At 34.0% G+C, this 27513-nt stretch overlaps 1 protein-coding gene across 1 annotated transcript in view; it reads right to left on the bottom strand.

Moving 5' to 3' along the window:
• Positions 1 to 27513, bottom strand: part of LOC120418003 (homeobox protein SIX1) — a 59723-nt gene that overhangs the window by 12700 nt on the left and 19510 nt on the right. Inside the window, exons 2-5 of the mRNA XM_039580246.2 lie at positions 24029 to 24239; positions 10009 to 10136; positions 9607 to 9711; positions 6551 to 6606 (exon numbers count right to left, since the gene is read on the bottom strand). Coding sequence (XP_039436180.1) covers positions 6551 to 6606; positions 9607 to 9711; positions 10009 to 10136; positions 24029 to 24239 — 500 coding nt within the window. The remainder of the gene's footprint in view (positions 1 to 6550; positions 6607 to 9606; positions 9712 to 10008; positions 10137 to 24028; positions 24240 to 27513) is intronic.

The raw sequence follows: 27513 nt of genomic DNA, 5'->3' as shown, positions 1-27513 counted from the left end.
TTGTTATATTTACAGCAAAAGTATCACCTTAATGGCGCTATAGAATGCAAGGCGTTTAGTCGGGAATAAAAAAGAGCTTGATGTGGTGCTGTTAAATCATTACTGAAATGGACTAGTCATAAAAATAAATTGACGCTTCACTTTAGTTTGACGATGCAAAATCAATGTTTAATTATTGCAAATCATTTCACATAAAATACTTTTAACATTTAAAGAAACTCAATTGGTCGAATCTATTTGACCGGATTTGAATAATAGAATATTTGAGTCTATTTTTTTTTTGTTTTAAAAATATAAATGAATTAACTATGTTTAAAAATTATACCATTTTTGGTTGAACAAATAAAAAATGAAAACATTCAAAGCTCATATTACTTTCCAAATACTCAAAGATCAATAAGTGGAATTACGATTAAAGTTTTGATTTTTGTTACCTTTCGAAAAATTAACATACATAATGTTACTTGTTGACAAATCACCATAAATCCAGTCTCTCAACTCCAAATAGGCATCCTTGACTGATTAAAAAAATAATTTGGATTGAATATAAAGTTTACTCATTACTTAGAATAAAAGTTTATATAACTCTGGAAATTCTATAAAAAACTTATCTAAACTTAATTTTGCAAACTTTTAATTCAACTAAATGTCAATATATTACCATAGAATTGCTAAATAAACATTTTGGAGTGGGTATAACACCAATAGAATAGATTTTTCGTTGGAATCTCGTACCAACCCGGAATTACTTCGTCGGAAAATCCGCCGGCATCCGAACCGGTCCATAATTCACAAGTCAACCTATGTGGCATCGGAAAATTTGCGATCTGTTGATACCCAAACATCTAGGTTTTCTATAAAACCCACGTTTACCTCGGCAAAACCGTTGTTTTGGTTTCGTTTGAGCAACCTGCCAAAAATGTATGGAATTTTGCAATTTTTTGCTCTCGTGGCTCAAACTTACTTTTTGCCTAAGTTCAATTTTTGGGGTTCCTTGGCCAATATCTGGGGGTTCCTTGGCCAAAATAATTAGACCCATATTTTTTGTTTGGCCATTACGGTGACCTACACCGTGTTAGAATGGTCCAAAAAATGTCCATTTTCGTCAATTTTCGCAAAAACCACTTTTTTTCAAAAAATTATATCTCCCCAAAAGAAAGGTGATTGGTTTGGCTAATTGGAAAAAAATATTAAGAAGTTTGAAAATCTAGCTAAACATTTGAAAAGGTCGTATCAACACTTGAAATACTGTTTTGAAGGTCTCGGAATCAAACAGTCTGAAAATATTTTTACCTGATTCCTCGGAAAATTGTACATAAGATATCAAAAAATGGTGAAGTTATGTTTTCAATAACCTGAGATACGACTTTTTTTAAATAAAAACTGGGGTTTTCGACGCCCATGCGCAAAAATGGGAAAATGACGAAAACGACAAAAAAACGACTTTTTTCCATTAAAACCAAATTAAAAAAATGAAAATTTCAGCAATGACCTATACATGTTACAGTACCAAAAGTTGCGTATTTCAATTACGAGGAAGGAATCCCAGCAAGCTTATTACAAGAGGCCACAGAGCCATCGATGTATGAATATTTTAAGTTTTCAAATGTCGTTTATGGGTCATTCCATCTGAAGCGGAACAGCATTTGAAAATTACCATCTCCGATTCTGCTCAAATTTGGCAGAGCTGTTGAGACTATCAAAACATGCAAAAATCCCGAATTTCATCCAAATCGGACCACCCCCTCCAGTTTTGTACCCTCCCAAAAAATCGACTTTTTGGTGATTTTTGAGCGAAACCCCTATCTTCAAACGACGATAACTCAGGAACCACAAATCTAAGAGGGTTAGACTCAATTTTGAAGGAAATTGGACGTAGAATCCATTTCCGTGATCAAAATTTGGATTAAAATATTTTTTTCTACCTGTATTGCGCAATTGAAAACTTTAAATGGCCGTATCTCAAAACAGCCCTATTTATTTTTTGAATTTGACCTCACCATCGTATTCCCCGTCCAATTTTACATAAGAATCACTTATCGACAGAAAGGAATATGTTTCGTTCCAGAGATATCGAATTTTAAAGTTTAAAGTATTTGAGATTACCTAAATTAGCTACACTCGCCGCATATGCTAGAAGCACCTGGACATGCTGATCAATAATTACTACCTGTTGTTCTGTAAGATGAATTATTTTTATAATTTTATACGATTTTGAGATAATCAATACCTTGAACAATCTATTTTTGTTTAAGGAATACTCATTGGGTAATTTTGAATGCACTGTTTTTCCTGATCTCAGTGACATTGAACCATATTAGGTAAAACTTTAACTTTTAATATTTATTTGCAAATGCTTCAACGTTTTTACACACAATTAAAAAAAAATTACATTATTCTATTGTTTTCATATTTTTCCTTATTCCTCATTTCTTCCCACTTTATCAAATTATTTCTTTTATTTGACGCAAGAACAAATGTAGAGCTTGGATGTAGTAGATGAAATAATTATCATGGGTTTTGCCATGAAAGGTTGAGCATGATCATATTAAACCGATTTTTATATTGTGAGCCAGTTTCATCTGAATAATTGATGATTTTTTTTTTCAATTCTGGTACATTTAATTTCAATAACAAACCATATATTTCTGATACATGTGGACAGCAGCTGTATCGTCTTCCAAGATTTCGAAATGATTGACAAAAAAGAAAGATAATTGTTCGGACGGTGTCGAAATCAACGCCACTTTATTTGATCTTAATCAGATAATAAATCCGATTAATCTTTGTGATTTTCTTACATTTTTCAGTTTTATACTTTCCAGAAATCCTCTTGCATAATCATGCTTCACGAATGTTTTATTCATGTCAATTCATAATTTTTAACGCGATAATGTATCGTACACTTTTTCTTAAGTGTTACTTACAAGATCAACTGCAATTTCCTGCTAGCTCTGCGGGAATCCCATTCTGCCCTGTATTGCGTGTCGTTCTTGCTCTGTCCTGTGGGCTATCACATATTTTTTTTTATTTAAGATTAATACAGCAGTTTCCTACAATTCTTGCCTAATTTGCTAATGATTAATTGGGATGAAATCTTATTTCAATAAATAACCAGGTAGCAGTTATTGATCAGCACGACTTAGTGCTTCTAGCAGAGGCGGCGAGTGTAGCTAATTTAGGTAATCTCAAATACTCAAAACTTTAAAATTCGATATCTCTGGAACGAAACATATTCCTTTCTGTCGATAAGTGATTCTTATGTAAAATTGATGGTGAGGTCAAATTCAAAAAATAAATAGGGCTGTTTTGAGATACGGCCATTTAAAGTTTTCAATTGCGCAATACAGGTAGAAAAAAAATTTTAATCCAAATTTTGATCACGGAAATGGATTCTACGTCCAAATTCCTTCAAAATTGAGTCTAAGACCGACCCTCTAAGATTTGTGGTTCCTGAGTTATCGCCGTTTGAAGATAGGGGTTTCGCTCAAAAATCACCAAAAAGTCGATTTTTTGGGAGGGTACAAAAATGGAGGGGGTGGTCCGATTTGGATGAAATTCGGGATTTTTGCATGTTTTGACAGTCTCAACAGCTCTGCCAAATTTGAGCAGAATCGGAGATGGTAATTTTCAAATTTGCATTTTTTCTTGCACACTTCAGGTGGAATGACCCTTATTTTATTTTTTTGCCACAGTTTTGGTAAAAAAAATCTTTAGATTCCAAACCCATACCAAACACAGTTTGGGCTGCCAACTAATGGCAAGAGTTCAAAGTTTTGTGAAAAATCGAGAGAGCGCAATACAATCGAAGAAGATCAGTCTCTCCACTATCCCCCTAGATTCTTCTGAAACAACTTTTTTGAAATAATTGAACTGGATCTTAATTGTAAATAAACCAAGTTTGATAAATAAGACGAGTAAAAAACGAGTCTTGCAACGAGTTGAATGTACAATAGGGTGACAATAAAAAAAACGACTTCAGAGATACCCTCTGACTCGATTCCTAATGCAAAAATAAGTATCTGTGCCAATTTTGAGCCAAATTGGTTAAGGCTAAGGGGTCGCTTTTCTTCGTTAAAGTTTATATGGGGAAAATTACGAAAATGTATGGAGAAAAACATCGTTTCAGTAATTTTCTGCTAGGTGGCGCAGGTCTCGCCCAAAATTGTCCAAGTGTGAGATTCTTGCAGGAAATTTAATTCCCTACGACTTTGTCGAAGGGTGCAAAACGATCCGAGATGATCCTGATTTTTGGTGATTTTTCTAGAAAAAAATATTTTCTTATATACTTCCTAGTATAAGCCGATTTCTTTTCATCGCATTGCTAATAACTCATCAGGATCAACTCGGATCGTCTTGCACCCTTCTACAAAGTTGTAGGTAATTAAATTTCCTACAAGAATCTCACACTTGGACAATTTTGGGCGAGACCTGCGCCACCTGCTGCAAAAATCCTGAAGCGATGTTTTCCCGCATACATTTTTGCGATTTTCCCCATATCAACTTCAACGATGCAAAGCGACCCCTTAGCCTTAACCGATTTGGCTCAAAATTGGCACAGTTACTTGTTTCTGCCTAAAGAATCGATGCAGGGGGTATCTCTTGCGATTTTCCAAAAATTTCAATTTTTCTTGTCACCCTAATGTAAACAATTAATATTACACACAGCATGTTTTTTTTGCAAACACAAAAAAAAGTTGCTACCGACGGGATTCAAACCCAGCACCAACAGTAAGGACTGGCGCCTTAGCCCACTCGACCATCAGACCGATGTAATGCTTTAAGGATAAACGCATATGGGACCATCCATAAACCACGTGGACACTTTAGGGGGGGGGGGGGGGTTATGGCAATTGTCCACGCTCCATACAAAAAAGATTTTTTTTGTATGGACAATTGTCCACGAAGGGGGGGGGGGGGGGTACGAGATTCCCAAAAAAGTGTCCACGTGGTTTATGGATGGTCCCTATATGAGCTTGACATTTCAGTCAAGTAGGTTTCCCATACTGATGGGCTACATATTTCAGGGTGTAAAATCACATATAATTGCATAAAATAATGCAATATTTATTTTACACCAAGGCCTTTTGCAAGCAGCTGGATTACTTCTTTTTTAGCTGTGTATGAAAAGAACTTATGGTGAAACGTTTGTTTTTAAAGACTTTTGTGAACTCGAAAACTAAAACAATGTTGAAAATTATCACTTTTCGATGCAAGTGCCGCTAATTTTAACTTCCAAGTAATGAACTTTACAACACTGTTATTTTTGGTGATTTTAAGATAGCCATTTCGTCATAATATAATGACAGGATAACTAAGTTTTTTCAAAACGGAATTACAAAAAAGGGGTTTTTTCAGCAATTCGTTGTAAAACTATTTACTTTTGCTGGCATTCTCTAATGACGAATCAGTCCTTCAACAGTCAACCAAGTTATTTTGGTTTTTTTTTCTAAAACATAAACTCTACTAGATCTGACTTCATACTAAACATCCACTGAAACCCCACCAAAAACTTGACAACAACATTAAAGCGAGCATAATCCGGGTGGGAGGTTTCGCCGTAGGTGAGGGCCAGGGAAGACGCTAAAACCAACTTACACACACACAAACGAAAAAATACGCACACACACAGACAGACAGACAGAGACCATCACCACGTTAACAGCCGGAGCACATGGTGGAACACGACGTCGACGGGGCTAAAAATCCATATTGTGGTGGCTGCTGAAATTCGATCTTTTTATTTACATTTTATTTATCTCCCTTTCCAATAAGTTTTGTTCTTTTCGACTAAAGTTCAGCTCCTGCTGCTGTTGCTTCTCAGCGACTGACGGTGATTACACACAGATAAAAATGTTGACGTGTTTTTGATACACAAATTTTAGTTATTAATTTGATTAAAAAAATAAAAAGTTCAGTGTAATATTAATATAAACATTTAGTTTAAAAAAAAAACATTTACAATCAATTTTTTAAGAGTGCCTAGTTGCCAACAAATTCTCTTTATCGGAAGGGGCTGCTCACTTTGACATCTTACGGAGGGGTCCCTCTCTTCGTTCCTACCCAGGAACCTTTCAAGATCACTTATTGTGAAGAATCAACGAGTAGCAGCAGGGAAGTGGCAAGTAGCAGCAGAAACAACCTCCGGGATATCGTTCCTGATTAGATTTGAATTCGGGGCCAGGGTGCTAATGGGAACCGACCCGAGAGGGAAACGTTTGTGTCATAATTTCCTCCCCGGAGACAATACCTTTCAATTAGGGCGGTTTTACCTGCTGCATACAAAGAATTTGTAATTGACGCACAATTACGGAATGACAAATCGTCCTCAGAGAAAGACTCGTAATGGAATTTGTTTCAATTTGAAGTTGCGAACAACGTCTCAAATTGGATTAAGTGTGCCAAAAATTGACGAACGTGTTTTAAAGTTTCCCTTTGCCAAGAAAACAGAGACTCAAATTACGTATTGTTTTTAAGGGGGCACGATAAGGTATAGAACAATCAAAATTATATTTTTTTTTTAGCAGGAAAAGGACGGCAAGGTACTTACTCTTTGTGCTCAGCTGCTCGGTCCCGTTGCCGTCGGTTCTTGAACCAGTTTGAGACCTGTAAGGAAAGGTGATTGATTTAAGATGAGAAATGGTGTAACGGAAAGTTATTGCAATTTGTATTGAACAATTTTGACGTGACGTTTTAAAATTGTTTAACTTTTTAAGCTGCATTTCCTTTTGAACTTAAATATTTCCTAATTTTCAAATTAGTTTGATAATTTTCAACAAGTAAACAACATTTGTGATTTCGGTATGGTAATAATAATTTTCGTCAGAAAATTTTTACGTGCAATTCCAAGGTGTTTTTTGATTTGTAGATCTATCTATAATAAAAATCGCTTCTTTACTTTTAAAATATTTTTTGGCATTCCCTTTTCAACCTTTTCTCGGAACTAGCTTTTTTTCCACATTTGGACAATTTTGGTTTTATTAAAACTTATTTACTTTCAAATCATTTAACACCTAAACTTTCAAGCTCGAGAAAAAGGGGGAATTTGTATGGAAATTCCCCCTTTTTATCAGACTTAGGAGTTTAGGTGTTAAAATAACAAGCCATAGTCACAACATTTAAATGCCTAAAGTGTTTTAAAATGCATTTTACACTCATTCAGTTGTTTTACAAACATTAGTTTAAAAAAAAGTTAATTTTGACGAAAACCGAAATTTTTAACGAAACAAAAACTTTTCGCGATAGTGAGCATCGAAAATTTTCAAAAATTCAGGTGATTTTTTAATCAACCCAAACATGCTAAAAATAATACTAAATGAAGGGGAATGCATTTTAAATTAATTTCAGCGGATTGCACATAAATTACCATTGAAATTTTGAAAAAAAAATTGTTGCTCCTCGATTTTTTGGGACTATTTGAAGGGATACAAACTTTAAATAAAATTTGTACCAGACTAATGTTCGAAAAAATAAATAAATACAACGAAGTACAATAATTAACAACAACAACAACATCCATCGTAATCTTTTAAATTATTTCTGAAATTCATCAGGCTTAAAAAGATAATTTCCAGATATAAAAAAAAAAACATTCTCAACATTTTTTTCAATTTCCGTTCTTCACACCCAGATTTTTTATATTTTTGTAAATGTATGATGCATTTTAAAACTTAATAAATATATTCAGCATTTCACTATATTGTAGTATTTTTTGAATAATATACTGAAATTTCCACAAGTATTCAAAAAAAATATGGTTACAATATAATGAATAGGTTATTTTACACCAAAAAACTTAAAACCTATCAACATATTCGTGCACAGAAAATTATAAAGAATCGAGCAATTAGAAAAAATCGATATTCTTTGTAAATTTTAATGCTTTACACTGAAAATTTAAACTTACTGATAATCAGTACACAGTTATCCATCGCTTTACGTATATTACAAGTTAAAGCAATTTTAATCTGAGAAATATATATTTTGCGAAAATTTGAGTATTTTACTTTTAATACTCTAATGCAGTGCAAATACATGCTGAGATTTGTGTCGTTTGGTTTTACACTTTCTAAAAATTTGAGTATATTCAAAGTACGAAACTCTGTGAATATTTTGAGTACTTATATTTCGCCTTGATTGATACTCATAATTCAAATAATGAAAATTTTAGTATTGAAAATAGCATTTTGAGGATAAAAAGTATTTTACACAAAAACTCTACACAATTTCACGTCGTTTTTTTTCAATCCATATTGCCATTTTTGATAATTTTAAAATGCAAAAAAATACTTTATTTTTTAAATGTCTTAAAACTTTGAAAATTTTAATATTTTTTTAAAATCTGTTGTAGTATCCAAACTTATGTAAATAGTTTATTGAAAGTTAGTTTTTAAACTCCCTACGATAACGTTATCGAACCACGATAAGGTTATCGTTAACAACAATAATTAGCAACTTTGCAGAAGATATCAACTTAATCAGATATAAAATTTTAAAGCATTTTTTAATGATAGATTGTTTATTAGTATGTAGATTGAAATCGAGCAATTTACAACTAAAATGATTTTTTAAGAAAAGATATTTATTAAAAAAAAATATATAAATGAACAAGCAGAAGTATTTATATGTCCACACATTGAATGAATTTTAAAGTTGCTTAAATTTAAGGTCAAATGTAATGCTATTTTACCATGAGATTATTTTACAATACAAGAGAGGTTAAATCTAACATTTTATATTAACAATGGTTTTGTTTTTAGAATTGTAATAATCGATTTCAAAATTGAAAGTATTTTGAAGAAATAGTGTTAATTTCACTTTTAGTATTGATTTGAATAAAAAATTGAGCTTTTAACAAAACCTTTGAAATTTCAAGGATAAATCAAGGATACATGATTTTGCAGGTATTCTTTTAATTGTCAAAAGTTAACAAAACGGAAACACATGAATTTATAATTTGAACTATATAAAAGAAATGTCTTCGTTTCATATTTATTTAAAAAAACTTATTATAGCCTCTACCATATGGTTCCATAAATATCTCCCGAATAAATGGCACTGCATTCATTAAAAGCACCCAAAGAGGAACATTCTCCATTTAGCTCCCTGAACCAAACCGCCGCCGTCGGTCGGACTGGATCCCAAAGAGAGGAAAAATCTTATTAAAATTATCCTTTTTTGATGAATCAATTCACGGCTCGGTTGAAGTCACCGGGGGGAAGCGAGAGAGTGCCTGCTGGCACAAAAGACAAACAGACATCTCGAGCCCAAGTACGGCGTCGTGGTGAAAAAGTATCCAATTTCAATCCACCTAGTTTCCTAGGGAATGGCCCCGGTCCTGCCGGCGAGGAAAAAAGGGCAACAAAACCATAAAGGGAATAATAATAACAAAAGTCGAGGGAATACGAATGTTGTGTTTTTTTTGTGTGTTCTATTTTCAGCTATTTACGAATATTCTAAAATGATTGTTTTGTTTCTCAAGAGCTTGGCGGCGGCGCTACAAAATCAAAGTTCCCTTATATTTGCCCAGAAGCGCTCTGATTGGAATCTACATTAGGGCATCTATATCTACTCTAAAGAGTCTAGTTTGTGGGACTTGTTCCTTACCTGGGTGGTGGTTAATCCGGTAGCCTCGGCCAGTTCCCGCTTCTCCCTCGGCGAAGGATAAGGATTATGCGTGTACCAATCTCGCAGAACCGATCTCGATTTTTCCTGGAAGATAAGGCGCGAGAACAAGAACGAGAAAAAAGAGAACTTTATTAAAACATGTTGATCGAGATTCGACCCAATTGAACGGTTGAATGCGTTCCATTCTGGGCTACTCCGGAGAATCCTCTATTTAATAAGATTTCACCGTCAAATTGCTCTCACAGTTACAGGATCAGCCCCTTAAGAGACAATGGGATGAAAAACAAAGATCCGAACAGAGAGGGATTAGCTGACGATCTTTTGAGAGCTTTTGATTCCGGGTTATTGATAGCCACTTGTTGGGCACCTGACCAAACTTACCTTGAAGCAGTAGCTGGTTTCCTCGCCGTCCCAGATCGTCCGGGGCAGGGGGAACTTGCGTCGCACCCGGTATTTGCCGACCGCACCCAGAGGCCGCCCCCGTAGCTTTTCTGCTTCCACGTAGTGGGCTGAAATTGTGAAAGAAGATTCATTTTTAAATAAGCGAGAAATGAAATATTGAGCAAAACTGGAGATTTTTTAAAGGTCCAATAAACCAATAACCACATTAGAGGGTGACAAGCGGGAAATCCCGGGAAATCGACCATGTTTGGACCTCTCGATTCCCGGGAAATTCGGTCGAGACTCCGAGAAATTTTAAACTTATAAATATCGAAGCAAAATTATATAAACTAATAAGAAAAAAAAAAAACAAAAAATCAAAATTGTTTAGAACATTTTATGTTCAATGTTCACAGAAAAAAATCAATTCTCGAAACCGTGAAGTCAGTTCACGATTATGAGAACCACGAAGGATTATATTCACGTTTATGGTGCAAATGCACCATACTCATGAATAAATTCCTTCGTGGATCTTACATTCGTGAACTTAATTCACGATTACGGGAATTGATTTTTTTCTGTGTTCGATGTTCAAGTTCGAATAAACCAATGCTTCTCTAATTTTATTCAGAAAGTGTAATTTTTAACTTGTAAAAAACCAATAAATATAATTGAGAGAAGCCAAAAAAATGTGGACTCCAAAATTTATTTAAAAAATATTTAGCAGAACCCCAGTAATGAAATAAATATGTTTTATTTTCAAATATATTTTTTATTATTTCTAAGAGGGAAGTGCTTTTTTCAAGTTATGTTCGATTTTCATATCTTCTCTCGAGCATATCAATCCTCATAATCTATCTTTTTTTTTAACATTTGAGTTTCCCTGATAACTGTAAATATTTCTTCAATGGATATTTACAGTTGACCTTAAAAATTACAAAAAAAAAAATATTGTACAATCAGTACCTAGCTGGACTTGGCCCAACAACCGACGAAATAGGCGGCGAGCAGATAAAAAAAATGTCAAAACCTCTCCCCCCTCACTTCGTCTCACCATTAAGCTGCAGCTTTGTTGACAAACAAACGGAGCACGCGGTCGCATGATGGCGGCATCGAACCATAATAAGGGGTGATCATGTGATCGAAAATGAAAGTTTTTTTCAAAAAAAAAAAATATTTTCCGACTGAAAAAAAAATTGCGAGCATGTTCAAATAATTATTCCTGATGTCGGAAAGGTGATTAAAACCAAAATTTTAATCCATAATTTAGTTAAAAATTGATCTTTTTCACTCCAATTGGGAACCCCTAGGTCTATCAACGACCGTTTCCAATAACCGCGAGAAGATGGCAGAAAATCCAGCTACCAGCTAAATCCACAATAATTTGTTACTTTGAGCCATTCTTAACATATTGCAAAATTCCCGATACTTGGAAATTATGTACAAGCTATAATAGTATTTTTTTACTAAAACCTTATATCAAGTTCGTGCAACTTTCGCTTAGTGCGAATTAAGATTCGTAAATATTTTAAACTGCAATTTTGAATCTAAAAAAGCTCAATAAATTATTTTTTATTTGCCGCACGGAAAGAAGGTTTATCGTGAATCTTACTAAATTTCGGTTAAAAATCCTAAAAAATTGGTTGTTTTTTCAACCACCAATTTTTTTAGCTGGAAATCCTAAAAATAAATCCTGAATTTGACAGCTAGATCCAGGTCCTAAAAATGATAAATCCAGCTAAATTTTTAGTAAATTTTACTAATTTGCAAGCTGGAAAAATGCTGTCAGTCTCAAAAGCTGTATGTTTTGAGAAGGTCTGTTAGCTATTTTAGCTAGATTTTATGGTATTCTAGGAAGTTTTATAGTTAGCCCAGCGTGTTTTTAGGCTGTTTCAACTGGTTTTTTTGGAATCATTTTCAAAATTTTCCATTGATGGCTGCGAAGCCAGGTATTTTCACACATCTTTTTAGCTAGTTTAGCTAACTTTGCCACTATTCTTGGTAGGTGTTTTGGTTGGAATAGCTAATTTTTTCCACTATTTCTACAAGTTTTCTTTCAAAAGCCTCCGTTGCTGCCTGCAAAGCACGCACTATTCACCCAGCCTTTTGGCTGATTTAGCTCGTTTCTTTTTTGTTCTTGCTTCGTTTTTCGGTAAGTCCAGCTAATTTTTCGACTGTTTTAACTGGTAATTTCGAAATCATTTTAAAAATCCCTTGCTGCCTGTAAAGTTGTTTTTTAATTTTCAAAAACACTTTTTGCTGGTGTAGCATGATTTTCCGCTATTCTTGGTACGTTTTTTGGTATAGTAAGTTCTTTGGATGTTTCAATAGTTTCCAGGCTTTTTAAACTACGTTATAGTTGATCATCCTAATAGTACGGCTTTGTTGCGATATTCTATTGACAAATAAAAAAAATACAAAAATACAAAAATACAAAAATACAAAAATACAAAAATACAAAAATACAAAAATACAAAAATACAAAAATACAAAAATACAAAAATACAAAAATACAAAAATACAAAAATACAAAAATACAAAAATACAAAAATACAAAAATACAAAAATACAAAAACACAAAAATACAAAAATACAAAAATACAAAAATACAAAAATACAAAAATACAAAAATACAAAAATACAAAAATACAAAAATACAAAAATACAAAAATACAAAAATACAAAAATACAAAAATACAAAAATACAAAAATACAAAAATACAAAAATACAAAAATACAAAAATACAAAAATACAAAAATACAAAAATACAAAAATACAAAAATACAAAAATACAAAAATACAAAAATACAAAAATACAAAAATACAAAAATACAAAAATACAAAAATACAAAAATACAAAATTACAAAAATACAAAAATACACAAATACACAAATACAAAAATACAAAAATACAAAAATACAAAAATACAAAAATACAAAAATACAAAAATACAAGAATACAAAAATACATAAATACATAAATACATAAATACATAAATACATAAATACATAAATACATAAATACATAAATACATAAATACATAAATACATAAATACATAAATACATAAATACATAAATACATAAATACATAAATACATAAATACATAAATATATAAATACATAAATACAAAAATACATAAATACATAAATACAAAAATACATAATTTAACTTAATTCAACTTTATTTTACTTAATTTAACTTAATTTACCTTAATTCAACTTAATTGAACTTAATTTAACTGAATCTAACATAATTAAACTTAATTTAACTTAATTTAACTTAATTCAACTTAATTCAACTTAATTTAACTTAATTTAACTTAATTTAACTGAATTTAACTGAATTTTACTTAATTTAACTTAATTTAACTTAATTTAACTTAATTTAATTAAATTTAACTTAATTTAACATAATTTAGCTTAATTTAACTTAATTTAACTTAATTTAACTTAATTTAACTTAGTTTAACTTAATTTAACTTAATTTAACTTAATTTAACTTAATTTAACTTAATTTAACTTAATTTAACTTAATTTAACTTAATTTAACTTAATTTAACTTAATTTAACTTAATTTAACTTAATTTAACTTAATTTAACTTAATTTAACTTAATTTAACTTAATTTAACTTAATTTAACTTAATTTAACTGAATTTAACTGAATTTAACTGAATTTAACTGAATTTAACTTAATTTAACTTAATTTAACTTAATTTAACTTAATTTAACTTAATTTAACTTAATTTAACTTAATTTTACTTAATTTAACTTAATTTAACTTAATTTAACTCAATTTAACTTAATTTAACTTAATTTAACTTAATTTATCTTAATTTAACTTAATTTAACTTAATTTTTCCTACTTCAGCTAAATTTTACTTAATTCAACTTTAGTTTACTAAATTTTATCAAACAACTTTTAACAACAATTGAACAAAATTCTACCAAATGAACGAAATTTCAAAAAATGTATCTTAGTTTAATTAAATTTAACAAAAAATTCTAGATATAACCACACTTGACTAAATTTATTTCTTTTTTACTATGTTCAGTTTAATTATACTAAACTTAACTTTAGTTAATTAAACTTGATTTTTAATTAATCATAATTTAACTAAATTTTATTAAATTTATCAAAATTTTACTGATTTTAATAAAATTTTATCAATTTAAATTAATATAACTGAATTCTACTTTTTTTTTTAAATTCAACCAAATGTAATTCAAATTAACTTTCACTTAATTTAAAGTAATTTAACATTATTTAACTCTATTTTTTTATGTGCTTCAAATGCATAAAGTGCCTTGCTCGTACGGATCTGTCAAACATTGGCCAGTCTATATCTAGACACTCTGTACCCGCAGCCTCCCCCCACGTAGACAGATGTCCATACAAAAAAAGTGGAGTGTGGACAAACGCCAGCCTCCACCTCCCCCGCCAAAGGGTTCACGACAAAGGGATGCCACCAATCGTCCAAACAAAAATTAGAGGCTCAACTTCTAACCTCTTTCCCTCAACACAAAAAAAAAACTTCTCACCTAATCAACTGAAGATCTCAGCCCGCAGAAAGTCTTCCTGGCTTTTAATCCATTCACTCAGGCACCACCATCGCACTTGCACTTTCGACTTTCAAACACAGAATCGTCACAAAACTCCGCGTACTGAGCGGCTTAAACAGGATCAAACACGATACGAGACGTTCTCTTGCTTTGTGTTGGTCTCGAACTGATGATCTGTCAAAAAATCCATGCTGCCGGTTCCAGCTAGTTTTTCGGTAAAAAGTAGGCAAAATTGTGCTGAAACACCATTATTTTTGGTGAAATCTCTCCTGTCATTTTGATTTGGGCTGTCAGTTTTGGATAGCAAATCAGCAATCAGGGTTAGCTGTTTCACCAATCCCAAGTTGGTAAATTTACCTGTAATTTTAGCTAATTTAACCAAAAAAATCACTGTTCCACCAATTTGAAGCCAGCTAATTTGAATTGTTAAATTTAAGATGGAACTCCTTTCCGTGCGATTCAGAAAAAACTCAAAAGGTTTTCTACAGTCCCTTAGAACAATGAGGCTTCTTAAATTAACGTTTCATAGAATTAATATGAATATATTGTAACTGAGTTCATTGAAAAGAAACAAATTTATTTCTTTTCATTTTAAATTTTTGGCACTATTGGCATAGTAAAAAAATAATCCCGGGTCCCGAGAATTCCCGGGAAATGGCCAAATTCAACTCTCGATTCCCGGGGAATTGGAAATCTCGAGAATCGTCACCCTTTAGTTAGGGATATTAAAAAAACACCCCAAAAGCAATAACTGAAAATGTGGATTATTGGACTTTTTCAACAAAAAAAAACTCCAGAAATGTATGTTGTTATGTATCTGATAAAAAAACTAATAGAATTTGAAAAAAGTTTATGGATTGTCCCTTTTCGGATTTTCAAACAAAAACGCTAGATTTTTTCAGCACTCGTCGCATTTATCCAGCTCTGTTAACCTCGTTGGATAAATGGACGACTCAAACTTCTTTTTGCAACTTGTGGAATAAACTACTACTTCATCATTGTTGGGGACAAAATGGGCTAAACGACCCAAAACAATACATCAGATTATCCGAATGAAATTGTATTGTACTTCGCTACTACTAAGGATGACTTTTTCGAGCTCTTTGAGAATATTCAGATAATTTAGGCTTTGGCGAGTCTGGATTGTGTTTCTTTTTATTTACTCAAGTATGGCAAAATAAAGCAAAAAAGATACAAATTTCAACACTGTAAGATAAAGTGCTAGGTTGTTTTCAAACTTATAAATAATGATTTTATTTTTCCATGCCTGGAACTTTATCTCTCTGAAAAAAATTGAAACACGAAATTTTTATAAAACAGTTTTTAGCTGAAATAATACGCGGGAGTAATTTATGTGTTACCCATGTATTCCTTTTTTTCATATTGATTGTATCTTGGGAACTATTTTCTTATTGGCAATGTCTAAAAAGCTTTCATGATCCAAACAAAAGGCTGAATTCAGAAAATATGTTCTCATAAAGATGATACAGCTATACGAAATCTGTTTACCTGTAAAAAATCTCACGACTTAGTTTAAAATCAAAATTTCGCTCTGTTTTGGAAGCTGTGTTTAGGCTTCGTAACTTTATCAGTTAACTAATTACGCGATAGGATGCCACGGAAATACCTTACCAGCTAAAAAAACACGCTGTTACATTAATCGCACTTTTGATCATATACATTCCGGAAAATGTTAGCCCAGACGCAGTCAAAACGCACGTTCCACATTTGATCAGGAGAAGCTGGGGTAGGCTGAGCCCGGGTGCGCGGCCATTCCGCTGTCAACAGACCGTGGCAGTGGCCATAAAACCGAATCTGATCCGGGCACCACACAACGCGTCTACTCTACACACATTTTCAGCTGATCTTGCGCGCTGTGGTTACACACACCCAATACACGACCACCACCAGATTCCGTGAACGCTGATGGACCACCTAAAACAACAGCAATAACAACAATCGTACGGTTCGTTCCGTTGTTCACAACATCCAACAGCAGTTCCAACTCGTCCCAGCACGTTTATCAAAACGAATAATAAAATGAAATTGATATCTGATACCCTGTGCAACGTGCTCCGCCACCACCACCGCCAACCCGCAGGGAACTGACCACCAACAGGAGGCAGCAGCAGCAGCATGCTCATCGAGAGACCATCGGAATGGCCAGCGTGTCTGTGGATATGTTGTTGTCACCCATTGCGAGGCCACCATCCGAGAGACACCTTGTTGATGGAGTGCTCTGCTGTCTTACTGTCACTATTTCACAAAATACATTATTACCAGGCCTGAAGAATGCCACAAAGGCAGTCGAAACGTTGGAGCACAATGAATACTTTACATTATCCAATCAGGACATAAAGAATGTGTTCAACTATGTAGTGAGTGACAATTGCGTCAAGAGAATATGACGTATTCCCCTCAAAGGTCCCTGATGGTGTCACAAACCGCGCGGAACAACCACAAAAAACCAGGAATCCAACAATTCTATGACGAGGAGCGAAAGAGAAAGAGAAAAGAAGATCATCATCTCATGATTATTGTCGTGAGATGTCTCCCCTCTTTTCCGCCTCCTTTCCCGTCAGTGGTTGATATCGTGGATATTTTTCGGAGGACCGACGGCCTTATCAATGCCGATCTGGAGTGAGAGTGATACGTTTGGCCACCCCGGCAGTAGTAATTATTCGTGAGGGTGACACTCGAGTTGAAATCTCCACGGGTTGCGCGTGTACGGGTTGCCCCATGCCTTTGGAATATTGACTGACTCGTAGTGCTGGTTTCAGGGTTGAAGTTTAGTCCTCATAAGTTGTTACACGAATATTTCATATTAGCACTCATGTCTCGTTTAACCCATTTTTGTGTTTACGGAGGCAGTTGCACTTGACAATTATTTTTAAAAATTTGTATTTATCAATTTAAATATTGCTGCATCTCAAAGCCGAAGCATTGTATCAAAAAGTGGTCAAAGACAAAATTGTTGGAAATTTGATGAGCTGAAATAAAAAATACACGCTATTTCTATGAGATTTTTTGATTTTTGGGTTTAAAGCCAAATTTGAAGGTGAGCGAGTTGTGGCGCTATAACCACGGCAAATAGAATCCAGGGCATTTGTGGAAATACATTGTCCCATCCCCGAGGGTCCCGGAGCACCAAAACTTCTTAGCATGGTGGCTTCCAACGATTTATGTTCTAAAAACAGGAACGTGAGCGGGGGATCCCCCCGTTTCTTCCTCCCCTGTAGATTCAGGACTGTATTGTTGTTTGAATATTCGTGTTCAAACTCAATCTAATTCAACGAATCATCTTTGCGGATAACTTTACGAAGTTGGCCTGGCCGCTTCGACGTTTGTGATGTTTTAATGCATTTTAATGCAATGGCGCACTGCAAATTTTGCTAATGACAAGAAGATGCTAGACGTCAATCAACCATTCTCCAGCATACCTTCGAAAGACTGGCTGCGCTAGGGTTAGATTAGATAAGATTAGATTCAGAAGCCAAATACTAAAAAAACCCAAATATACAAAAAAATAGATACTTATTTTTTACATGCATGCTAACATGCAGAATTATTCTAAATACAGTCCAGACTCGATTATCCGAAAAAAATCTGGCCTCGGAAAAATTACACTTCGGATAATCAAATCACGAAAAAAATGTTTTTTTTATGTCTTGTTTTGCTAACCTAACCTCACTGAGGAAAGGCTATAAAATCACTCGAAAAATGAACTTCTTAACTCAACCTCGTAGACTCCCCTTCACGTATACCTATCGACTCAGAATCAAATTCTGAACAAATGTCTGTGCGTGTGTTTTGGCGTGAGTCCGTGTACCGTGGTTTTTTTCGCTAAAATTTTTGTTTTCGTCAAATTTTACATTTTTTGAAAACTTTTATTGCAAAACATCTGAACTAGTGTAAAATACATTTTAAAACACTTTTTCCATGCAAATGTTGAAACTATGGCCGGCCAGAGCCGAGGGACAAAAACTTTTGAAAATATTTGCATCGGCCTAAGTGTTATTTAAACACTTTTTAGAGACCAGATCTCAGATATTTTGTTGAAAATGATGTCCGGGATCATCATGCAAAGATCGTAAGTTAGATTGAAAGACCTTTTAAATGAGCCTAAAACATCGAAGATCTGATAACCCTGAATTGACTAAATGTTATCGCTAGTGTGCAATTTTGTGACAAGTCTGTTGTAAAAAGATAGGACGTGTAACAAGATAGTACACACCTACCAGGTGGATTAAGTAACGTTTTGATTAAAAGGCAATCCATAACTCAAATTGACGCCGTTGTGCTAACTTGTCGTACGTCGCTTTTTGACTTTCCGAGAACAACGCGTTTTAATGTTTGACATTGAATACACATAAACAAAAGCACGCAATGTAAACAACAACCGGCACGTTTTGTTTGGTCGACCATTCTGTGCTTTGTCCCAAAGTTTGTTTGAAATTGGACTTCGCCGCCCTGGGCTCCTCCTACACTTTATTTAATTTTAGAGCGCCCGCCGCGGGATTCGAACCAGCAACCTCTGGATTGTGAGTCAAGTGCGCGGTCCGATTGATCCACACGGCATGAAGTGTGACAAAAATCCACGGAGTTTTCCCGATTTTTATTGACTTGATTTGGCACGTGTGACAAGTTAACACGACATCGACGAAATTCCAATCTCTGACTAAAATAGGGGTACAGAACTTTAATTTGACAATAAAGTAAGAAAATAAAAAATATGAAAATTTGTTTTGGTTCATGACTCGATTATCCGAAGTCCCATATAAACCTTCAGATAATCAAACTTCGGATAATTGAGGCTTCGGATAAACGAGTCTGGACTGTATCAATAATGTCTAAAAAAGATTCAAAAACGAATTCATCCCTGATTGAAATGTCACCTCAGCTCCGACAGAAAAGAAAAACACACAATGCGCGAACAAGCGTGGAGAAAAGAAATCGAAACGAAATAAAATGCTTAAAACACCATAACTTTTATAGACAAATAAATATAATTACTCCTGTCTCACCGTCTTCGATGACACTTCCAACATCATCACACGTAATGGGAGGAGTGAGGGGGGCGGGAAGCCCGATTCTCCGGTTTGATTTTAATTTGATTTCGTTCAACAAACGCAAAACAGCGGCGGTCGGCCGGTCTCGAATGACAGAGTTTGGTGGTTTTTCGTCTTTGGGTTTGATTTCTTGCCGGGTTTTATATCGCTCTCTCTTTCTCTCTCGGTTGAGATCAGACCGACCAGATATCATCCGTCATTCGAGGCGACCAGGAAGAAATCCAAGTTCCTCAACTGTTTGTCTTGTTGGTTTCGTGTGTGGAGATGTGACTCTTGTTTGGGTGCTTGTTGAGTCTTATCAAACATTGAAACTTAGTAGGTAAGCCGCATTGCTTAAACATTTTGATTTTAGAAATTAGTTTCCACCGGAAAATCTCAACACACGGAACAGCCAGCCAACCATCAACTAGCTCAACTCTTTCCCGCAAACATTGTATGGCTGCACCGTTCAACATTGTAGAAACCTGCTGCGGAAGCCCCTGGATATCAGCCCGAAAACCCGCTTTGAAACCCCATACTCGACAATGACGTCCATCACGAAAATCCCGAAAAAAAACCTTTTTTAAAAAAACGGTGGCAGCAGCTCACGGAGTGATCCGATCCAACATGTTCTTAGCTTAACTTTTTTTTTCTTGGAGGAAATGTCTTCGAAACCCCTTCGAACTCCGTGTAGCAAGTTGCATTCCTGAACTGAACTCAAAAAAAAAAATCAGAAGCATAAGTCTCCGAAAAGCCGATGTGGTCAAGTCAAGGAAGAGATGGAAAGGGATCGTTCATATGTGACGCAACATGGAAAAAAGTGTTTTGTGTTAAAATTTTAATTGATTCGATAGTTTCATTTCAGTTTATAGAGTCTTTAAAAAGAGAGTATTAATTTAAGAAAAAAAACGTGACGTAATATTCGAACGACCCAAGTCATGTCTACCGGCAGTCTCGAAGCCTCGTCGGGTAAGTAAGGAAGCCACCTCACAGCCCGCCGGCGAGGTCAGGAATCGAGGGCTCATAATCGGCCGTCAGCAGGAGAGGGGATTAAAGCCCATGTTGAGTGGTGTAGATTTTGAAAACCGGTGGTGCAACTCGACGAGTGGGAGGTAATTGAATCAAGATTATTAACGCATCATTCCCTCGAGTTTTTTTTTTGTATGAGATGTGTGGAAAAATAAACAACACTTGACAGGACCGACGGAGGAAGGATGATTGAGGGAAGCCGAGGATGATATGCATAAAATTAATTAAATGAAAACCTTATGTGGAGGACGATGCGGAAGTTGAACCACTTCCAGCATTTTTGGCATCTTGGCCACTTCTTTTCCTCTCCTTTCGTTTGCGGGCGGTGTGCACATGTCCTTTAAACGATGCAGTCCACCAGAAGTCGTGGCGGATCTTCGAAAAAGGGATATTTATTAAGCAAACAAGGCAACATCTGAGAAATCATCTGGCGTTGGGTTTTGTTTGAATTTCGCTTTACAACCACACTTTTTAGAAGGATTCAAACGAAGTCAACCGAAGAGATGCTGTCTGCAGTGGATCAAAAGGAAGTACACACTTCAGCGATGGACCAGTCGAGGCTAGAATTTAACAATGGTGGGTTTTGTTGAGAATTTGAGAGTATCAAAAAAATTGAAGATACAAATTTATTCAACTATTTTTTGCATTATAAACGATTTGTTAAGTTCAATTGAAGGAAAAATAACTTTTAATTTTAGTCACATCTTAAAGCTTATTTACACAAATCAACTATCATTTAGGCAAAGGCTCTTCAAACCAGACACTATCCAAAGGCACTTTTATGGTTTCATACAACCTTTCCAAAGGATAGCTATGTTTTCCATAAAAGCCCAAATAAAATCCTTAAATTTATGCCCAAGATAGCTAAACTCGGTTGAACGACAAATAGTTTGAGTTAATTTTTTTTAGCAGTTTTGACCTGGTATAAAAATTTCCGTTATTAATATATGCAACTTTTGGTTTTAATTTTCAAAAAATCATATCTCGGAATCCTGTTAATGAACCTCGCCCATTTTTTGATATGTTACGTAAATTTTTTCGAGGAATCTATTAAACATATTTTCAGATATAAAGGTCCAGACACTGTCAAAACGGCATTTTAAGTTCTCATATGACTTTTTCAAATGTTTGGCTAGGTTTTTCGGTGCTTAAATTATTTTTCCTATAAAGCCAAACTTATCACCTTTCATTTGCGTCCAGGACAGCTTAAATCGGTGAAAATGAAGCTATGGAAGCTATGACTTTTTTTAAAAAAGTGGTTTTTGTGAAAATCGACGAAAATGACAATTTTTTGGACCACCCTAACACGACGTAGGTTACCCTAATGGCCAAACAAAAAAATACAGGTCTAATTATTTCGGCCAAAGAACCCCCACTGAATTTTTGAGCCGAATCGAAGCACTTTATTTTTTTCTTTTCTTTAAGTTTCATATGAAACTGCTGTATAGACCAAGAAAACTCCGAATTATCGTCGATAAAATTATCGTCTGACGATAACGATAATGGTTTCAATCAAAAAACTCTAAAACAGTGAAAATGCATGCAAAATTTTAAATTGTTTGATGAAAATTTGACTATTTTCGAGAAAATACCTTTATTTTGTGATTTTTTTTTGTATTTCATTCAAAAACTCTTAAACAGTTAAAAAGGATGCAAAATTTCGAATACTTTGATACCCATACTGCAAATTATAACAATTTGAGTATTTTCGGGAAAATACTGTATTTTGTAAAAATCTGAGTATTTCATTCAAAAAACTTTAAAACAGTAAAAATGCATGCAAAATTTCGAATCGTTTGATACCCATATTGTAAATTATAAAAAAAATGCAAATTATTAAATACTATATTTTGTGAAAATTTGACTATTTTTGAGAAAATACGGTATTTTGTGAAAATTTAAGTATTTCATTAAAAAAAGTCTTCAACAGTTAAAATGCATGCAAAATTTCAAATCATTTGGTACCAATACTGCGAATTATAAAAATTTGAGTATTTACGGGAAAATACGGTTTTTGTGAAAATTTAAGTATTTCATTCAAGAAACTTTAAAACAGTTAAAATATATGCAAAGTTTCAAAACGTTTGATACTCATACTGCGAATTATAAAAATTTGAGTATTTTCAGGAAAATACGGTTTTTTTGTAAAAATTTGAGTGTTTCATTCAAAAAACTTTAAAACAGTAAAAATACACGCAAAATTTTCAATCATTTGATACCCATATTAAAAAAAAAAATGGGTATTTTCGAGAAAATACGGTATTTTGTGAAAATTTAAGTATTTCATTCAAGAAAGTTTAAAACAGTTAAAATATATGCAAAGTTTGGAAACGTTTGATACCCATACTGTGAATTATAAAAATTTGAGTATTTTCGGGACAATGCGGTTTTTTGTTAAAATTTGAGTGTTTCATTCAAAAAACTTTAAAAACATTAAAAATGCATGCAAAATTTCAAATAGTTTGATACCCAAATTGCAAATTATAAAATTTGAGTACTTTTACAAAAATACGGTATTTGTGATTTTTTTAGAATTTATTCTTTGAAAATTACCATATTATCAAAAAAAAATATTTACAAAGAGGAAGCTTGAAACTTCAACATGACTTGGTTGGGTTTTGTCAATTTTAGAAATATGTTTAATATAAGTTATCGTCAATTATTGTCGATAAAATAATCGCCGATAGAATTATCGGAATAACGATAACGATAGATAATCGTTATCGTCCCGACGATAACGATAGAACTAACATATGATACTCATTATGACAAAGCCCAGGGAAGTATTGAGTTTAAACATTGATATGAAATTGTTGTATGAATATTTTGGAAAATATTTTTTTTATATCTTTCTCTAGTTTTGGAAAATATTCCGGTATTCCGACTTAAAAAAAAGTGCAAATCCCAATATTGAGATGATTTTGTTGTGGACTTAAGTCATCGTTATCGTTTTTTATATTTTTTCGCTAAAAATCGTAATACATACTTGAGGCTAACATTTTATCGCATTTAAAAAAGTACCAGTCGATTCTAACATTTGCATAATTACAATGAGGGTTGAATCAGGGGTGCCCAATCTTTTGTTAAATTTTCTGCTATGTTAAATAAAAATTATTGAGAAATTTTAGAACCAAGCCAAACATTTCAAAATATCCAAAATTAGCTTTATTGACTCTTTTAAAATTTAAAAATAAAAAAAATTATTATTCATGTCAAAAGAGCAGCAAATTTCCCAAAAGTTTCTTTTTCAACATTGAGGATCTAACCAAGGTTTTTTGTTTTTCAACATTTCCATACATTTTTACAGACATGCTTTTCCTCCATACAATATTTTAAATTGCAGAAAATTGACATTTGTATCGCTCTAAGTTCTAACTCACCTTTGAGCCACAGCGCCTGCAGCTTGGCGTGGTTGTGCGGCGCGTACGAGTGGTGCTCCAGCAACCGGTACAGCTCCTTGAAGTTCCCCCGGTGGAACGCCACGACGGCTTTGGCCTTCAGCACGGACTCGTTCAGCTGCAGCTTGTCGCACTGGGGCAATGACCACAGGAATCGGCCCAGCCGCTCGATATTGCCCGCCTGTTGCAGCACCTGAAAAAAATGATCAAATTGATGAGGTTTAAATTACAAAAGCGCAGGTTCACACGTAAATTCCAGCCAAAGTGCGTTTCTCACGCGCTACTTTGGCTGTGTAAATGTTTGCAAAATTGTTATATTTAAAAAAAAAACCCAGTGGCGTATGAATGACGGTCCAAAAGCGTCCACGGTGGCAAAATACGGCCGCGCGGTCAGTCACTGACGGGAGGACCCACCGCCCAGGACTGTGGGAAAATGCTGTTCCAAGAACTCGTCGCCGAAAGTTGCTAGTTAGGCGAAAAAATGAGGTACGTCATTTGTGGCAACGTTTTCAAATCGACGATACTTCCTTCAAACGGCGAGTGTCAATTGAGTTTGGTGAAGTGAGGCGGTGTTGCTGGTTTCCGGTTACCGTCAGGGAAAAAAAGTGGCACAAAAAAAACAAGCGCCTAAAATGTGACACCTGCGAACTATTTTTAATTGGAATTTGGACTGGTTCGAATTTGAAGTGTTTGAAAATATTTGCAAACGCTTTTTCACAATTAATTTTGTTGTCATTTTATTTTTTATTGCTCTTTCCATCTAAAGCATTGACAAATACCTTTTATGTAATAGAAATGATCTAAACTAGTGAATACATAATCTTATGCTGAGTAACCTATTTTAATCAGCTATACCTTCCAAATGACTGTAAACGAGACCAAATTTTAATCGCTACATTGTATCAAACATTAAAATTCAAATACCATAAATCACCGAGCCGGACCCATCAAGCGTCCGTCGTCATAATTTGTGCTCGTTACAATTCCCCGCCATTCCCGAAATTGCAACAACGTATCAAACTTCAACTTTGGCATTTTTCGCGCGACAGCACCGCGAATACGTTTTGGCGCGAGCTGTGATCCATCATTTCGGTAAATTTCTACAAAGTGGAGCCAAATGTTCTACTCGTATGAAATGTACACCAGCGAACGCGCCAAGAGTCCTGGTCCTAGTCTAGTCAGTCGTCACCGGCCAGTTTGGCGGTGCCATGTGTTCGCAATGGACAACTAAAAATAAAACCAAGCGCATTTATACTTAGTGGCCAAATAGTACGGCGTGGTCCTATGGCAAATGGTAGTGCGACTTGCCAAAAATGTGTGATATGATGCTACTATTTGGATGCAATTTAAACATATGCAACAAATCTATAAGTGAAAACCCGAATTTCCCAAATTATTTCAACGTCTGTTTTACTTCTCCAAATAACTTTAAACAGCAACCTTTAGTTTGTTATTTTCGTAATTGCTTTTTATTAAAAAAAAATAATAAGCAGATATTAGTAATAGAGCAATCCTCTACCAAAACCGGAAATGGATTTTATTTGTATTTTTTTTATTTGGCTCAAACTTTGTGGGGGCCTTCCCTATGACCAAATAAGCTATTTTGCGTCAATGGTTCACCCATACAAGTCTCCATACAATTTTGGCTGCTGTTCATACAAAAATTGTATGTAAATATTCAAACAACTGTAACTTTTGAGTGAATTTTCTGATCAATTTGGTGTCTTCGGCAAAGTTGTAGGTATTGTTGAGGACTTTTGCAGATTTTTTAATCAACTTTTTTTTTCACTAAAACTCATTTTCCCAAAATACGTATTTTTTTATATGTTTTAGGAGACAAAAATCCGCAACTTTTGAGCCATAGAGAAACATGGTCAAAAAATCTGCCGCCGAGTTATGAATTTTGAAAAAATCTGAAAAAATCAAAGTATTATGCAAAAACAAATTTGACATTATTTTTTAATGCAAAATTGAATTTGCAGTCAAAAAGATTTTCTGATAAAGGGTTCCATTTTCAATTGTACATGAGGAATTTAGAGTTTCAAAAATGTTTATGTATTGAAGATTGCAATAATTTTGATTGTTGACGATTCATTTGTGAATATATCGCTGGTTAAAGCTACAAAAATTATCAGCTTATAGAGTTTATGATAGAGAAAACAACAAATCAAAATCATACCGATTTTCAATATTACTCCGTGATACGGTAATCAAAATGACAGTTGAAACGGTTTGTTATAACAAAGTTATATAGTGGAGTTATAAAAACTGATTTGAAACAAACTTATATAACATCAATTCCAATGACAGCCTTCGTTGGAATTAAGTTCTTTAGCTAACAAAACAGACAGCAGCCTTCTTATTGACGCTTGGGCCTGCTTGTTTACTATGAAGCCTCGTGGAGAGATGTGGAAGCGCGCCGGGACCTGCTGTGGAGATAACAACAAATCGTCGAAGTCATCGGATCGAATCTTGGGACAGAGGAAGTTCATCAAAAAAGGAAAATCTAAAAGTTCTCCATGCTGGGAATATCACTCTAATCACATGCGCGCCATGATTGTTTTTCTTTTTTTTAATTCAATTTTGAATTAGAATCACAAGAAAATTAGTCAACGACGAAGCTAATTAAAAAAGTACGCTTGTTTCTGCAAGATTCATTAGCAGAAACAAGCGTACTTTTTTAATTAGCTTCGTCGTTGACTAAAATTATAATAAGAAACGTTTGTTTACATGTAAGTTAGTCGACGGTTAGATAGCTGTTTTCAATCTAACTTTCCTTTCCAGTGCGCGCTTTGATTTGACAGCACAGCCGTAAACCACGCCCCCTTTTTCGATAAATCTCTTGTTAGATGGCACAGTGTTGTCAAATACATTTGTACAACTTACTCTGATAACTTTCATCTTTTTCTGGCAAGTTATACAACAGAAAAAAGTGCGCTTTTTCCAGTTCACAGGAGTTGTAGAACAAGTTGTGACAACGAGGCGGATTGGTTATACAACCAGTTAGGAAATACGTTTATCTGATAAAGTGTGCTGCTTGGGAAGATATAGCCACCAAAAGTTTGATTTTGGCGAAATATTTGCAGTTTTTTGATTTTTAAAAATAGTGACCATGAGTGACCATTTCTTAATAGTAGTTTATGCAACAAGTTGCAAAAAGAGGATTTTTTCAGCACGAGTCGTACATTTATCCAACGAGGTTCACCGAGTTGGATAAATACGAAGAGTGCTGAAAAAATCAAGTTTTGCAACGAGTTCCATACAACATTTTTTGCTATTCCAAAAAACATTCACTGAGTGAAATTTTATGTCAAATTTTCATGTATTTTTTCAATAAATCGTTTAAATCAAAAAAATGTTGAAAAGTGTTACTTTTCGAAACAAGTGCTGAAAAGTTCAACTTTTCAGCACCCATTTGAGTTGAAAAATGTTGCTATTCGATTCTGTTATTTTTGGTACAGAAAAGT

This window comes from Culex pipiens, chromosome 2 (genome assembly GCF_016801865.2).
Source record: "Culex pipiens pallens isolate TS chromosome 2, TS_CPP_V2, whole genome shotgun sequence".
Taxonomy (NCBI): domain Eukaryota; kingdom Metazoa; phylum Arthropoda; class Insecta; order Diptera; family Culicidae; genus Culex; species Culex pipiens.
This window is presented reverse-complemented; position numbering and strand designations above follow the sequence as displayed.